The sequence below is a fragment of the Schistosoma mansoni genome (genome assembly GCF_000237925.1).
Source record: "Schistosoma mansoni, WGS project CABG00000000 data, chromosome W unplaced supercontig 0185, strain Puerto Rico, whole genome shotgun sequence".
Lineage (NCBI taxonomy): Eukaryota > Metazoa > Platyhelminthes > Trematoda > Strigeidida > Schistosomatidae > Schistosoma > Schistosoma mansoni.
In genome coordinates this window covers 31,497-50,049 of record NW_017386022.1, presented here as the reverse complement: position 1 = coordinate 50,049, position 18,553 = coordinate 31,497, and the positions used below count along the sequence as shown (strand labels likewise).

At 30.1% G+C, this 18,553-nt stretch overlaps 1 protein-coding gene across 1 annotated transcript in view; it reads left to right on the top strand.

Moving 5' to 3' along the window:
* Smp_162860 (hypothetical protein) overlaps positions 1-18,010 on the top strand; it is a gene marked incomplete at its 5' end in the record, with an annotated part of 28,762 nt that extends 10,752 nt beyond the window's left edge. Inside the window, 9 exons of the mRNA XM_018790953.1 lie at positions 119-159; positions 1,531-1,664; positions 3,611-3,784; positions 4,300-4,369; positions 5,459-5,623; positions 10,258-10,570; positions 14,049-14,323; positions 15,869-15,925; positions 17,525-18,010. Of these exons, the coding sequence (XP_018645806.1) occupies positions 119-159; positions 1,531-1,664; positions 3,611-3,784; positions 4,300-4,369; positions 5,459-5,623; positions 10,258-10,570; positions 14,049-14,323; positions 15,869-15,925; positions 17,525-17,695 (1,400 nt within the window). The 3' untranslated portion in view covers positions 17,696-18,010. The remainder of the gene's footprint in view (positions 1-118; positions 160-1,530; positions 1,665-3,610; positions 3,785-4,299; positions 4,370-5,458; positions 5,624-10,257; positions 10,571-14,048; positions 14,324-15,868; positions 15,926-17,524) is intronic.
* Positions 18,011-18,553: the final 543 nt, after the last annotated feature.

Here is an 18,553-nt window from a genome sequence, read left to right as displayed (position 1 = left end):
TTGTACCTGTTTTTATTTTAATAAGATGAGAATTTCTTTCTTAGCACCCGTGTTTTTTTAATTTTAAAACTCCATTATATAATCCACTTTACTTCTCTTTTGTTTATTTTCTGTGTAGGTGATCCATTTGTTGTTTTGAATTGTTCTAAACGTTTTAAAGTAAGTTGACTAGACTTTATTTGCTGGTATTATTGTTTGATTAAGTAGTTTGAAACAATGTTTATTGTTGTTACTGTGTAGTTTTGAACTTTCCCATAATAACTAATATATATATATATATATATATATATATATATATAACACCAACGCTATTGTTTATATGATTCATAGATTCCCATACATATACCTTAATAATTGTTTTTCTCCTCTCAATTACTTTTTTTTAATCATCAGTATTAAGGCTGAGTATTTATCTCTGTATGTATTTGTCTACACATTAGAATTGAATCCATATAGTAGGCAGTTCGTTATGATTTTTGTGTAGAAGGTAAACCTTACAAAATGCACCTTTTTCAAGGTGTTGTAATATGATGCACTTCTTGTATGTAACCACATAAGAAAATATGGTTGGTTGTGTGTCTTATATTTTCCTTATGATTGGAAATGTTAAGTAACGGATGCTCATCGTGGACACATATCCAATAATTCTTCCTCTAAAAAATGTATACTGGTCTGTTTTACTCCAGTGTTTTGATTATTATAATTGGTTTTTTGTCAGTTATCACTTAATGCAGTGATTTGGATTTTTGTTTAGTTGAGTCCCAATTTAACTAGGTTTTCCTCCAGTATATTTAAATCCCACTTTTACAGTAATTCTTACACAAAGTTTTAAGAAATTTTAGCCAAAATACTGGTCAATTTTTAAATGTCGATTGAGAATGCATCGAACTTGAAAATATTAAAACTATTTGTAAACAGAGTTTAGTTCATTGTAAAGTACCTGTTTGTTCATCCTTCATGCAATCGAAACGGAGATAAGACTAATCTTCATCAAGTCAGTTTTCTTGGACGGTTCCCTTGTGAAAATCCATCATATATGTAATTAATTTAGTCACGATTGAAACAGTTAATCACTCATGATTTTGAATGAGTACCATCACAACGAATCGCGATTAATCTGCACATGGAAATTTTGAAACATTGGATACTTAATCGGCAAACAGTATCGTTTTGATCATGAGGTTTGAGGAGTCTGGATGATCACTGCTTCCTGACAGTTCTAGACTACGGTGGAACAATTGGCCCATGCTCTCAAGATTTCGATGGTTCTAGAGCTCATGCCATTCGGTGGTGGTATTGTATTTTGGGATCATTTACCGGTGAATAACTTTCAAATAATGGTGAAAACTCATACAAATAGTATTAGCACTACGGATTCAGTTTCTTTTTTTTTTAAAATTTAAAGATGTACAATTATGTATTTAAATCCAGTGTGTTTCATTATATGCACTTTATTATACTACTTTATCTTTTTCAAGTGATATAACTATATTCTCTTCAAATTTCTTGGTGTATTTATTTCGAATTAAGGGATCAGCAGAACCAAAGTCATCTGTCATTCAAACGTTTCAGGATTCTTCCGAGAAAATGTTGACAGAAATATTTAATAGGAATTGTTTTTTAGTCTTGGGTTGCTATCGATTTTGGTTACTGAAGAAACTAAGGTTGGTGAAGTAATGCACCAACAGCCGAGTGCATTCAGTTTTCATTTGAATTTACCTTTTGTGCTGCACAACGTATTGTTTACATGTTCTGAAGTTAAAAAGTGTTTTGAAATGAAAAGTTTTACCTTTTGAGTAATGTGACTGGATAGTATAGAATGTGTGTTATAATTATCGAAGACAGTATTTTTTGAGAAAGAATAAGCATCATAAGACATAGGATAGACAAACCATATACACCAATGTAGAACTTTATACCCACAATTACATCATTTCAAGTCGTCCTAATTTGTGGTAGAACAAAAAAGAAACGTCGATAAAATGGAAAAAATAACAAAATAGACATTGAATAGGTATCATTAGAGAATAATAAAAGCGAGTAATAAATATGTTGAATAATAAGAAAATCCAGAAAGGGAAGGATACAATGTAAACGTATCTCTGCAATAATTACTTGAGTTTTTTTTGCAAAGGATTAGTTTGATGATAGTTTATTATATCCTGTCTCTCCCGTGGTGTTGTTTCCATAGGTCCATTTTTGAGTGCTTAAGTCGAGTAGTAGTTGTTTTATTAAAACGTCTGATCACTTACTACTAACTTTCAGGTTTGAACCTCGGTCTATCTACATCTGTTTGAGCAACCTAACAATATCACTAACCCTTACGAAAAAATGTACCACCTAAAGTTTGGCACAGAAACCTCTGCTTGATTACCGAATAACCACATGTTATCAGTACTAATTACTTATAAAGTAGAGTTAACTGCTCTGAGTTCTCAAAATGGCAAAGAATACTTCTAGCACTGTATTTATACTTCCTTTCTGTGCATATACCATATATGTGAATTTTGTATATCCTAGATATTCAAATGACATTTTTGGTTGTTTCATTTCATTTCGCACTCATGATAATTTCTGTATACGATCGAAATATTTCATTCAGAGGGAAAAATTCCATTTGATTGTCTAGATACTTAGTCGAAACACTTTTGAACAGCGGTTAGACAAATAGCTTGTAATATAAAGAAATTAACACTCCAACAGTATAGATAAATTGTAAGTTCAACTCCGCTGTTTCAGATAATGATTAGATGTATGGTTGGTCAACATTTGTTCAGTATAGAATAGATGAAATGTGGCTAGCAGTGAGGTCTAGGACCCGTGTTTCTCCACATTTGGGACTCATCAGCTGTTTAAACATCTGGGCTACCTGCTTCTGCCCTCTAGATATTTCAACAAGTTATCTACTTTTGCTTGTTTTAACACATCATTATGTTTATTAATCGCACAACCTACTCAGGTGCGTTTATGAAAATTTTACAACTTTCTGCTGTACGAGTTACAAATTAATCTTAATTAGAGATATCGTGATTGCTAACAATATGCAGCGAAAAGAATCTACATCATTCAGCTGTCGTTTCCTGGACTGCTAAGTCCTAGCTGATGACCACTCAATATTTATCGTCAGCATGGACCAGGAAGTAAGAAACGGAAAATTGTTGGAATACTTTGTGCTAACAATTCTATATTGTACCAAAAATATAATATTCAATAAAGCTAATAATAATAGTGACAATAATAATAATAATGCACTTGCATCCAGAAGTTGATGTTTACTCCGGGACTCCAACCCAGTAACTTTCTCTTCGAACGACATCGAGTTATCCACTTAGCTACTGAGTTCAGATAGACAATTAATTGTGCATTCTTCATATATGTATCTTGCCTATTTATTTTATCATAAATGTCGTAGACTGCGGAAATCATTAAAATATTCCTTTTTGATTCTTTTCTCAACTGATCCTGTATTTCACTTAGTATTATCATGTCATAGCTGGTTGGTTAACGAGAAATAGGAAGGTTGTATATGATATTTCTTTTTTTGTCAAGTGTAATGAATATGACTAATATCTTACACAACTCGTATATCTATTTGTACATTGTCATTCAGACATATTCTATTAGTTTGGCATTACAACAATGGTCCTGGACTAATTCTTCTACCGGATCAGCTAACTCATTCGGGTAACCTCAATAATCCTATTTCTTATCAAGATTTTCATATTGGAAATGTATACACATCTGAGTCACTTTTACAACTTCCTGATAATCAGTTGCAAGCCAAGTAGGTATTGTTTGCTTCATTCACGAATATGTTTTTATTTGTTCCCTTTATTCGTTAAAACTAGGTTAATAAAAAGCATAGGTGGATTAAATTTTACTCCAAAATATTAAGTTATATGATATATCTAGGTTGTTTTTAATTTTCCATCACTTTGATATGAATAATTTCAGACTGTAAAGAACGATTTCAAGGTTTACTGTAATAAAATCTATTTTAGATTTTCACATATAAATGTTTCCCATTACTATTCATCATGGTTCATATGATATCTGCATCATCATAATGTCTAAAATATGCTACTTTGTTTCACTAAGCTTTTCACCAGAAAATCTATGATTATCTCATCTGAATTTCATGTTTATGTACTTTCAGGTAGAACTTTTAATTTTTAATTTCCTATGGATTTTAATCTATTCATCCAGTGGAAAAGGCACCTCCACTCAATGTCATGTTTTTGATGCTTAAATAGAAATTATACCACATTAAAACTAATATTTTTATTGGTTTTATAACAGTGTTCAAAAGGAAATACATGATCACTTAAATGAAATCAAAGATAGTTTGGAATCGAAATATGCCAGTAATGTAAGTATTTTTCAGTTTTCTTATCATTTATCTTTCGTATTTCAAAGTCAGTAATTTAAGTGAATTGACGATGAATAGAGTACTAGACAATAAAAAAAACATTTGTTTCCATTCAGAAAAATTAATTATGATTAAAAATGCACACTATTTACTTTGATGCTGTCCTTTGATTTTAGTAGAAATAAATTGAAAGAAGTTTGGATAATAATATCGGTCTATAGATTTTCCGAATGTTGACCTGAGCTGCAAATTTCTTTTATATGTATAGTATTCAGCCTATGCTGCAGTGTAATTCACCTGAGTTATAAAGTGAAATCACCTACAAATACGCACTCAAACTGATTAGTGTTATCATATCAATTAGTATTAATATCACCTTTCATCTAGATACTGACTGCTTTTGTTATGGCAATGTTTAAGATGTTATTGAATTAGATGATTTATAGAAGGTCAACGTTCATTTACCTGTGATCCATCTACAAACTAGTTACATTACTTTCAACAAAACATTATCAAAAATTCATTTCTTTAGAACAAAAATAGCTTTAAACACAACTGTTATCGATCAATCTCTTAATGGGTGTTATCCATCCCTTCAACCCATGAATTCTTATAATCTTTTATAGTATATCGAAAAGGAAGCAGTTGATCACTTTACAGATATACTTTGGTCTAACTAAGAATTCTTTCAAAATAGACTAACTAAACATGTATAAAACTAATTTCAACCAACCAACTAATGTTTTCAACATCACTAACTTATTAAGTTCAACCAATATCTTTGCGAAATATCAGTGTTAAAAGTTCACCGTACAATTTCATTAGTATAATAGATGTTAACGGCTATGTAGGAACACACACTCGCACAGAGCAATTTTGTGTTGTTTATGTCAATTGTAATTGTTTAATAAGTGTATTGACAGCTTTATGAAAACCAAATGTTAGTAAAAACAAACCTAACTACTCTACTTTTGCCTTTATTTTCACTGTATATATCAAAGTCTTGTTCTACTCATTGATTCCTCATAAAATTGGAATGTTAGAATGATATACTGCTGAGATTCTTATTAATTTTTACTCCTTTTAAAGTTAAATAATTTCATTCACGGTTCAACTATTCACCATAATCCTATCACTGAAAAAACGTGCATAGAATATTCAAACTATTCGATCAAGTTATGGGATGCTCGTGTATCTCGTTTTAATTTGGTGGAATCAAATTATATTCACTTCAATTTGTCAACTCCATACAAAGTAAATGATTATTTATGAACATAAATTATTTTCTCAATTTTATATCATTGTCTTAGCAAATTTATTTTTAGTTGGTACTCTTTTATTCACTAGAATCAGTTAAAGGACAAATTGAATACCAAGATGTTAAGTGGTTGTAAGTAGTTGACAGGTGATTCTGAATCTAAATTTCATGCTAGTTAATACCTTAACATATCTCAGGCAATGTTAAGTCACTTAGATAGACCAGTAGCCACATTGCAGCTTGATCTACAGAAGCCGATCAGCACTAAAGGACTACATAGTCATGACATTGTCACTACTCATTGGTCGATCAGTTGTAAAAAACAAAAGAACTAGGGAGTATTGCAAAGTAGGTTTTTCTTTGACAGAGTCTTTTCAGTAATCTGTATCCTCATCATGTAGTAATTTATGCATTCGTCTATCAGCCAATGAGCAGTAGATATAAACCTATTCTACTTTTTTCACTCTCGGCAGAAATTAGATTCATCGGCATTCACACCAACTTCATTAGTAGTGTATTATTTGAGACCATATATTGAGTGGTTATGTTTCTTACATTTCTGGTCCATAAAAAAATCAAGTCCTTAAAGTCATATGATAGTCAGTTTCTTGTATTGATGATTCAATGCCATAATACTCGATGAACGCATTTTCATATTATTTGTTATTGGCTAGCGGTGGATTGTAGTATGTTTTTCAGTTGACTTGACACGTGCCGACTGTATATGCATATGTCCTAATAAATGTAGACGTTGTCATTAACAAATTAGTGATAATATGAATTCCAGTAACTACTATCAAACAATTTCCCGTGTTTATCATATTTTATATAACGTTACTACAGATATGTTATATATTTTAACTTGCTCAAGTTTGGTTCATTTACTTTATTGTAAAAGTAGCTGTAAACAGACCTTTATTTTTCATTTTACAGAGTAATCTGGGTAACTATACGCGTTGTTCGGTCAGTGGTTACTTAGTACTTGAGGTATATATTTTTTTATTCTTTTATTTTTAGTATTGGCGCTTTGTGGAAATCGTTGAATTTTTTTTGTTTTGCAGTTTACATCACGGACTGATATTAGTGTACATACCTAACTTGAATCATTTCGCAACATTGTGTGACCATCTTCCGTTGCCTACAATGGGTATGATGTGTCGCTGTCCGTTTTTCTTTTTTTACTCATCTTTTCATTAATTTCAGGCAACTCCAAGTATACACTTTTTATAAATTTATTTTCATATGACTACTTTCCTCCCGTTATTTAGTGTTTCTTAGTAAAATTATTTTAAATGACCACTCTGTTAATGGCATCAATGTATCGCGATGTTGGTAAGTTGATCCATGAAGCATCCTGTGTGTATCATATCTTACTGACTTCTAACTTGACTTTTGATTATTCTTTTGGTAGTTTTTCAGCTACAAAGCTGGTTGAAACAAAAGTGAACTTTCTCACGAGAACCACTGGTTTCTCAGAAACACTACAAAATTACTTATCCTGATATAGCACTACTATCCAAACGTATTTGTGAAACCACAACCTAATGTTCAGACGTAAATCATTTAAAAATATGACATTTTGTCTTAAAATATGAACCGAAAAAATTTCGCTGATTTCTCAGCACACTAAGTGTTTCCCATAGTTCATAATCTGTGCAATTAATATATAGATTACAAATAGAAATACTAATTTGTGAATTATACTTTTCACTTAGTGAATTTCCACTCAATTTTTCTTGTGAACATTTCCATCAACAAATCTCTCGGTAGTCCCAAATAACTCCGATAATTTTAAATCCTTACTTAATTTCTAGACTAAAAGTTACGAGTTAATTTCTTAGACATCACACTGTGTAAGTAGGTTTAGTAAAAAGGCCATATAAATTAGTCGGATAAAAAATAATTTGGGAAAGTTATATTTCATATATACTATTCAACAGGTAAACTGTACTAGGGAATAAATCTGTTTATACATTTATAAATTTAATAGAGTAAATAAATAAACAAACAGATACACATTAACACGTATAAACTAAAAATATACATCGATAAATAATCTGTGTTAATGTAAAGTAATTAATAGGATAATAAGTAATACATCTAATATGCTACTAAGATTCGAGCGTTGAACCAGCTTAATTAGGAACAATTGTGAGTGAATATGTGGGGTTGCTACAAGATTTCTTGTATTTATTTTGTTTGGTTTTTTTAAAAGTGACGAGTATTTAATGTTCTTTGTTTATTGTCGTGAATAACTCTCCTTTATTCTTTAACTTAATATGTATTTTGTTTATGTCCTTAAGTCAGTCACTTGTATCATTTAGTTGACAAGTATTCATTTGAGAATATATTCATAGAATTTTGTTTTAAAATCTATTACCTTGGTAATATCTTTTAAAATTATTTTAAATTGAATCAAGTGAAAAACTACCGATTTGTTTTTTAATTATTCATCTGATTAAAAAATAATAATGTGAAAATATGAAAAAACCAATAGACTCTTACAAGTATTGTAGATTTTTTGTCAAATATAGATCGATGTTTCTTTCCTTTTTAAAACGTAAATGATGCATAGAATTTAAGAATAACATAAGTTCTGAACACTATCCGCTGTTAAAGTATAATCACGTTTAAAGTAGTATTAATAAATGTATAAGAATATTTTTTTGAACTAATAATTGCTCAGTAATTGGGGCCGAGTTAATGTAATACATTAAGAAAGAAATTATATTTATAAAACTCTCAGTAATTCAATGTATATTAGATCTAACGTTTTGCTAATTAATGTAATCCAAGCTTTTTCATTTTCCTTTAAAATATCAATATTTTTGAATTGCTTGTAAAATGCTAGATTATACAATATATCACAAGTAAATGTGATTATTTATCAAAATAACGACTTTCATTAACAATAAAGAAAAACATTCCACATTCAGTCTTATTTAATCTTGAAAAATAATTAAAATATTGATTATGGGTTCCGGCAGGCGACTGGCTTTCAGTTTTATGCCTCCAAATGCCCTGGTACAGCCGAGAGTGGGGAGAGTCCGCTCTCCCTCTCCAAATGCTCTCACATGGCCACGCGTATATAGGCTCTGCCAGGGAAGTCCTACTCACTGCCTTCTCGTGGCGGGGGTGTTGTTTACGAAATTGAGAGGACGAAAGCGAACGTCCGGCACTTTAACCGTGTTGGTGGATATGAAGGATCCACCTAGGGGAGTTGGAAAACCCTGATTCCAAACCAATGGTGCACATAGGCTCCAGTATCCTGAGGGAACAAATGGCATATGAATCAATCGTTGGTCACCGGCTACCATGGGACTGCATCTCCTCACGATGCTCCACTGCCTTGTGGACTAGACCTTTAGGTCAAAGGCTCGGGGTGTGGCTCCCTGAGAAAACCACCTGCTTCAGTCTGGGCACCTTGGCAGTATCACAGCCCTCACACAAATCAAATGAGATTTTTGAGGCGCATATATATCTGGTGCTTCCTTGTATCAATATTTATGTGTTTAAATAAATAAATAATAAAATTATGAGCAGTAATAAATTTGTTTACATTGTTTGTTTTAAAAACAAAATTAACGCTGAAACTTAAGTAAATTGTTTAAAGGATATCAATGGCTTCATACACAGTAAAGATAAAGAAAAGGAAAATATGAGAAAAAACAACTAAAGTCATGCATCAATGAAGTTTTTACAGTTAATAACGTTTGATAATTTATTGTAGAGAATTTGCATACTACTAACATTATGAATAAAGGAAAAATTCCGCATCAAATCATATTGAATAAGTTATTTCTGCAAAAAAATGTTTGCTCATATGTATTTTTTTATACGATTTCCCAATCAATATAAAGTGGTTATTATCAGTTAGTTAAGCACATTGGAAATCGTCTACTATCTTACATGAACTTGAATACAGAATTTTCATGTCTTAATACCAGACAAATACTAATTTAAAATCTTTTGTAACCTTCTTGTATCACAAATAGTTCGGGGTGTGGTCCAGCCTGAGAAAACCACCTGCTTCGGTCTGGGCACCCAGGCAGTATCATAGCCCTCATACAATTAAATGAAATGACATTTTCTTACGTGGCGCATATGTATCTGGTGCCCCTTGTACCAATATTCATGTGTTCAAATAAATAAATCAATAATAAGGAAAAATTAAATGATTGAATACATAGACTTATTAATTGGATACTATTGAGAATCAACTGTTCTAAGGTTTAATCTTAAATATAGATATTCCGTATTAAGTCAGAACAAAACTATTCTATGGTTTTAAATAAACTTGGAGTAATTTTGATTTGGTTATTTATCCTCTGAAGAAGTGACTTACACTGAGTTACGAAACGTCAGAAAATTTAATTTTTCTACTCATTGAGATATTGCAAATATACTAATTTATCTATAACAATCTACTCAATACTTAATTTTTCGAAATTATCAAATCAAACCTTGGTAATGATACTTATATCCTATGGTTTATTCAACTGACCGAAATGACTATTATTTATTCAATATGTTAATTTTCATAAACAAATCAATTGTGATTTCATTCAAACATGTAACATATATATATGTATATGTAGTTTTTATATTCTACTATTTTTTTCTTAATTAGCCAGCAGAAGGTTCACTTGTCAAAGATATTATTTTAGATTGGTATCATCATGAAAGTCGGAGATTGAAGTGTTGTTCTTTAAAAAATCTAAATATATTTACTGATGAACAAAAATCTACACGAATATTTTATTTATGGATTTCTGATTCTGTTACATCAACAACATTAATTCCATGTATTTGTTTAGTTGATGTTATTTCACCTATGGAATTAATATATGAACATTTATTTGCTATATCTTCAACATCGAATTTTTTATCTACTACTGGATTTGGTGTTTATATAATGATTGATCAAGGATTATTTTTTGATAGTAAGTTGTATACAGTAGTTCCGACTGTTTTTTATACAATATTATATATCTCTCTATATATAATATAATTTTTCTTCACATTTTCATGCCACTGTAGTATCGGTTGTTATGTTAAGCCCATATGCCTTATTCTAACTTCTGGACAAGTTAATTCACCTATCCGTCATAAGTCATGTTTTCACGTTGTTAATCATTCACTTATTAACCCTGACCATTTTTATATAAGCGTAGGTGTGTGTACACTTCTTATCCTATTTATCGCATGTCTGTCATTTCTTCTTGTGTGACTATAAATATTGATTAACGCTTGGTTGAAGTGAGTTGGCCTACATGCCTTCTCCAATGCGCATCATCTTTGTTTCGCTCGCTGATACTTACTTATGTGCTTATAACTCTTTGGCCTGCGTCATTTGTCAATAAAACTATAGCTGCCGCTTCTCTTTGTCTTCCGATTTCATGCACCTTTACGATTTGTATTATGAACATTATCGAGGTGAATGATTAACGAAGCACGGCACTACACTACTAATATTCTCGCGTTATTTACTGTATCGTTAATAGGATAAGATAAAGAATTAAGTTCTAATAGTATAATCTTAGTTTATTTGCAAGTAAACAATTTATAAAATTAATTTTGTCCAACATTTTTAATGATATCTTATCATGTTTATTTATATGTTAATGTTTTGTTGTTTTATTATAAGTATGCTATTCGATTTGATAGAAAATAGTTTATTCTTTTGATTAGTGGTCTTTCTTATCTATGAGCTTAGTTCATTTGGGGATTAGAATCATTAATCATGCCTTGTGAACAATCGTTGCTTTGCCATATCGTATTATTGCATTCATTTATCTATTGATATTTCATTTTATCCATTGTAAAAAACTAGAAATTCGTCCATGGAATCATCGAATTCCATTACATATTAATTGTTGGTATTTACATTTTGTAATGTGAGCAGTATCTAATCTATTTGAAGTATAGCGTTTTGATATTACCATGATAAGTAGTTAGTGACTTTACATATTGAGTTTGGTCTAGCTGTAGGTGATAGGTGATTGACAACATGTGTTACCTAACAATGAACTATCTGTTGAAGTAGTAGTACATGTAGTACAAATTTGTTCTTTATTTTGTAGCAGAATATATATGTCACATAAACTACCATAATGTGCTGACTGATACGAGGTACAAGGTCGAAAAAAATAGCCATTGATTTATCTCGATAAAGACGTAAAAGAATACCAATAAAAATACCCGTTCAGTTAGATGAATTACTATATTTTACAAAACTGTTGGTTGTTATTCGCTTTATCGAGTGACCATAATCATAGAGTGTAAGAAACATTTACAAACTCGAAACCTAAAATGATAATGAGATGAGTGGAGAATAAGGCTCTCATGTTTGTCTTACATTCTAACAGATTATTTATAGATTATATTTTAAGAAATATTGACTTTACTGTGCTCTTTAGTTGGAAAATATTGTATACTTACTGACTGTCTGTGTGATTCTTACCTTACTCATGAAATTGAGGGTGATCAAACAACCTATTCAAATAGTTATAGTCACCACTCTAATCGTAGTGTAAGACTATCATAGCGTATAAACAACTGACTAATCCTCATTTATTAAAATGGGTGTGTCACAAATGTGCATAGTATAAAAGAAAATAAACATAGAATTGTTTAAAGACGACCAAATTTCCATGAGGTGAAAGTCGTGGAATATGCAGATAAATTTCTGTTTATCGTGTCAAACTTTCACTTTCTTATGTAATAAATTTGTTTTCATATATACATCATTTGTTATAAATACAGATTTCGTTCGGTATGAAAATTAAAAATCGTCCTAAGACTTTGCCTTTCGTTTACTAAAATTATTTCTAGTTACTTTATAAAATGGCAACTAACTACATATTCAAATGATTGGATATATTCTTCCGAACTTTAATATTACATTTTTTGATGATAATGTCTAATCAAACTTTCACTCAGTTCTCCTTGGTTAAATATAGAGTATTATAATCTGGAAGACTATGTCACCATTGGAAGGCAATTGATCTCAATGGTTCTGATGGTAATATTTTCAGAACAAATCGTCGTATACTTCGCTGAAACAAAATATTGTCAATATTTTAGACGATGTAAAAAGAAACATGAAGGAAACCCTTCGATCACTTAATATGAATGATTTTATTTTTCTTTTTATTTGTAGAACTTAAATTTGTTCGTTACAGATTTTATAAAATTCTTTTAAGTTTCATCAATCGATTTATAAACTAGAATAATTTTTATTATTTTCTTTTTCATCTAGGTTTCATTCTTATAGATCGTTTTACGTTACTTAAGACTGAAAATTACTCTCAACATTCTTTATCGATGCCCTCATTAAAAAATTCTCTCTCCAAACAGATTTATTCCAGCTACATTTTATTACAGTCACTTGAAGATGTGAATAAGTTACGTGTTCATCAAATTGTTAGTTTTTCAGGTAGGAATATTTTTGTTTATTTTTTGCTCCTAACCCTGTTTTCTTTTTGTTAATTTCATGTAATTTTCAATACACGCAAAGAATTAGTGGTGGACTTTTCTAATTTCCCCTTACCTCCAACCAGGATCAATTTGAGAAAGTCTCATTTATTTTACATACACACCTTTAACGTCATCCTTATTTTCATTAACTACATTTTTTCTCTTCAATCGTTTAATTTAGTCTCATCAAGTTTCCTCCCATTTCTCTACCCTATATATAGGCAGACTTCAATATTCAACCTTGCGGAATATAGTATATAAGATCTAAAATCATGCGTTAAATCGAATTTTCGAGCTGTCAGTGTTCTTACACTATGTCTCATCTAATTTGATGCTTCAATAACTAAGATTCTTTATCTTAATTCATGTTCTCAGGTATATAGGCATACTAATTCTTGAAAATTAAATTCTGTACATATTAAAAAGAAATTACCAATATCCTGATAGTCAATTCAATTTAGAGTAAAATTGTTTAAGTTTTTATATGTTTAGTATTACCATCTTTCTATACTTTCGTTTCAATGGATATACCAGTCTATTTTCCTTATAGCTTATAATAAATTGTACCAAACTATAGCGTGTTTTCTAATCGATACTTTCTTATATTTCTATCTGTTTACAGAATTACCATTTGCCTGTATATCCCTAAGCTTCTAATCGACAATCCAATTCTAATATTATGGTTAAAGTAGTTTGTTATAATAGTAATGATAATAGTTGTTTTCACAGTAAAAACTTAGCCATTGTGATAGTATTTTAGTCTGCCGTTTTTCATTCTCTATACGAATCTGTTATCGATTAAAACAAAAGTCAACGCCAATTAATAATTATTTAATACTCATGAAGATTTCTTATCTTTAAGTTTCATTGCCGCCTATGTGAATTTCTCCCAGTTTTCATTATTATGTTTTCATTATCATTATATGTTGATAAATCATTCAGGTACATTGATCCGTGTAGACACAAGTCGATCACATGTTTGGCCTATTTGTCCTTATTGTTCATGCGCTGATTTTGAAATATATTCTGATAATAATGATAAAATCAAATATTTTTCTAAGCAAGAAAATTTGAAATGTGTCCGATGTTTATCGATTCTATCAAATCCTCTTCAACGATTGGAACTAGAAGTACAAGTTTTAATTAATTTTGACGACGATCAATCTACTGTCAATAAATTGAAAAGACATAAATCATCAGTAGAACTGACATTAAATGTAAGTAATTATTAGTTGTTTTCTTAGTTTGCTCGTGTAATACTGTAACTAAGTGCAGATTTATGTACTCAATCCCAAGATACGATCGATGCTTGATTGTGATAGCTAATGATATTATCCGGGTACATAAACAATAGTTCGAACAAAAGGTCAAAATTAATAAATATCGAAACACGAATGTCATTTAAGAAAGATCTGACCAAGTATATATAGTTATGTAGTTGAATTTTAGCTAAAAAGTTCTAACTGTCCAATTACTCAAAACAAAATAGATTAAAACTTGAGATCCAGTGACTAAAAGCTGAATACTTTGTTCACTTTATGGTTATTCTCTACACACTTCTATTTTTATTTTGTATATGATCGGAATAATTAATTAAATTAACGGAGCTGACATTTACAGATTTCCTGAAATGATCTTTTCTCTATGTTGATTCATGTTTTCACGAGATACAAAAATTGGTCGGCATCCAAACATGAAATTAGGTTTTAAGAATTTATGACAAGGATTTTAAATGGCTACTATTTCATCCTTATAATTATCATGTCTGTAGAACTGTCAAATTTAGGATAATACGGATGATTTTCTTTATCTCGCTTTCCTCATTTTTAGTCACTGTCTTTTCTCTGTTTATTTATGAAGGAACCAAAAGTAACACGGAAATCGGTCTTCATTTTATTTGTGGGAAATGAGTAGTTTCCTAAGTTACTAATAATATCTTTAGTGATGCAGTAGTAGTATTGGTGGTATCAGTAGTAGTCGTAGTAACAGTACTGAAACGTGGAACGCCTAACAATATTACTTTTATTCATTGACAGGTACCTGTTTCATCTCTTAATTAAGAAATATGTTTTGGATATATATAAAGTTATATTTATAGGTACCCGTACATTTTAAGACAGTCATTGACTTAAAAATTATAGATATAGAACATTATTCCTTTGAATTTATCAGGCATTTTTTTAAACCGTACTGTTAGATTGAGCCGTATTAGCAGGTACAGATTTACTGGATTAAGGTCCACACGTTTACCGTTAATCAGTGGTTGAATGCATTAGATGAAACGACTCGGAATCAATCATAATATCCTATATGCACTCATTCTTTGTTTCCACTTAAATCATGAATTTCAAAATTATATTTCTTATGATGAATGTAATCCTTATTTCGCAAGTTCACTCTTTCTTATCGAACCGAATTGTTTATGCCTAATCTTTTCTACTACCGTTGATTTTGTTACTATTTCTACCACTCTGGAATTTGTCTTGATAGTTGTGTCATACTGTGATGATATAGTGTGACGATTTAAATCGATGAACATATGTACTAGGTTTTAATTTGCTTATGATTGACTGACTAATGAAATTTATGAATTTATAACCTCTTCCTACTATACAGTAAATCGGTGATTTTTACCGCTTTACTCTTTTGTATATTTGACTGTGTAAAATTTTCGTCTTATGCTTCCATTTATTATTATTATTATCGTCATCATCATCATTTCCTTTTATTTATTTACTTTTTATGCTAAACTTTACTTTCAGATGGCCTCTTGGCGACTTTGCAAATTACTCAATGTAACACCATCAAATTTGTTGAAGGTATCTTATTGATATGTCTTATTTGCTTCGAATAATTTATACTTATATCAGCTCATAGTAATTAGTTAATTGATATTATGTAGTCGACGAGCATGGTTGAAGAAAAAGCCACATATATATCATCAACTTCAAGAAAGATAATATCTTTCTTAAAGTTTAAAACCTACATCACTTACCATTTCAGCCCATTGATTCAAATGGTCACATTAGTTCATGATTGTAATTGACTCAAGTGAGATATAGTGAAGTTAATTAAAAACCAATTCTGCATTGTTACTATAAGGGACCATTTGAATAGAATTGTAAAATTAGACTTGCACTGTTGTCATCTTGTTTAATCGTAACTGTTTCACTACTTTTATAAAACTGTTTGTCTTGGTGTTAACTCTGTTCATAACAAGGAATATTGTCTCTTAAAGATTCTAACATTGAATATTGGTATATGATACTGTGTAAATGCTCAAATTATCGTTGATAAAATCTATTTTAATCATAAATCCTATATTTATTTTGATGGAGATAATGGTGTCAATCCTAAAATGTAAAGCTTAAAGTTTACAAAACAAGTTCATTGGATTGTATACTTTTCAAAATGTGTCTGAATTTCCGGAAATAACCACAATTGAGGAAGTTTGTTTTAAAGTTTTAATCTGCTAAAGTAATTTGAGAGGAAACAAATTCAATTGTGGTGTAATCCTTGTATCGAAGAGATATTTTTCGTTATCATAAGTTCATAAATGCTTAGTACTAATGTTTTAAAGTTGAACAAAGTAATTTTCTGTCATGTTCTGTGACAGATTTCAGTTATTGGTTAGAATTATCTTTGAATTAACCAAATTCCGAATTGTATCGAATTCAATCTTTTCTCCTTGTTTATTATTAGTCAAATCTTAAAACTTCTGAGTTCGATATTCCATCAAAGCTTTTACACTTTCCTTTGAAATAATATTATTATTGAAGAATGTTTCTTTTAAAATTATAGAAGATAAATAAGTAATTTGACAGATAATAATTATGTCTCAGCCATAAGTAATACTATTAATGGTACCACGAAGAATAGAATCACAATAATGATTTCATACTAATTAAAATCAGATGAGTTTTTATGTTGTAAACTCTTTAGTGCTGTAGTACTTCCGTAGTGAATCCACATATTCTTCCAGGATTTTTTTAAATTATATTTGTAGGACTTACTTATTGGCTTATTGTTCATCAGTAGCTTCTGTAATTTTATGTGGTACAATGGTTTGTATTGATAGAAATCTTTTTCTAAGTGCCTAAATAGATGCTTATTACTTAATCGAATGATTATATATGACCTTATCAATAAGCACTAATAATGGTCTAACAAATTGACCTGTACTTTCTGTTCATTAGAAGGAATGTCCTTATATTGTCTAATATAAAGAAACTAACAGATACTCAGATAAGACTATGTGGTACTAAAGCGTATAGTACCATGCTAGTAATTGTCTCCAGCCTAATTTTTAATTTGTTTGTAATAAAAGTAGATTTCTTGATGAAACTTTTCAATTAAGTAGTCTATTGAAATTCTCGTAAAATCTTTACTCATTTATACAAAACTTGCATTTTCTTCAGGAATCGGGCCTTAATGCACAAGAGTTAGTAAATCGTCATTTAGACAACGTAATTGGAATAGTTGTGCATATACCAAATAAAGTGTTTCCAGTCGATAATGTACAAAATTGCAATGATTATTTGAGAAATATTTACGTTATCGAACTAGATCAAATGAAGAATGGCAACTAAATGCTGTAACTATTTACCAATGACTTTATAGATCACAATTGTTATTAGTGTTGGCTTTTCAAGCGCAATTAATTACCATTTGTGATACATCCTTCAAGCTACAGGAACAAAGAACAAAAGAAAAACATAGACAAACAATTTTTCCATCATTTGTAAATACTTTGTTAATTTTGTAAATTTCTTCATAGAATACTATTTTGTGCATTTTCAATTTCTTTGTTCGTTTTTTTTGGAAGAAAATTAGATGACGGATAGTTGGCTGAAGTTTTAAGAATAAAGTGGGCTTTTTATTTTATCCTATCTTGAATTTATAAAATGATGCTGACACAAATAAATTAGTGTGAATGATATTTGTAACCTTGGTTACCATACTTATTACCTTAGGCATATTTCTGGATTTTCTGTGGTTAATTTTGTTAAACTTCTCAAGAATGTCTCCGAAAACAAATGTCTTCTTAATCCTGAAATAAATAGAATTTGTAATAAGTTTTATCTAATTTTTGCCTGATCCAGTCCAGATGAATATTGAAAACTTTTAAATATCGAAACTATATCATTCTGTAAATTCTTTAACAGTACTCGCCTATCAAACTAAATTCAAAACTCAGATATTTTCCATCGTTCCTTGTAGCGTTTGGTCACGATCATATTAAGTTGGTTATTACAAATTCGGTCAATCTGTCATCTCCCACTGAGATCAATGAGCACCACAACTTGAAAAAAACACATTTATGAAGTCCTCATCAGTGTTTAAATTTTCAACCCAAAATCAATTGTATTGAATTATTTTAATGGTTCCCTCTTAAAACATAGTTGTTTACTAAATTTCTATATTAATATAAATACCCTTAAGAAATA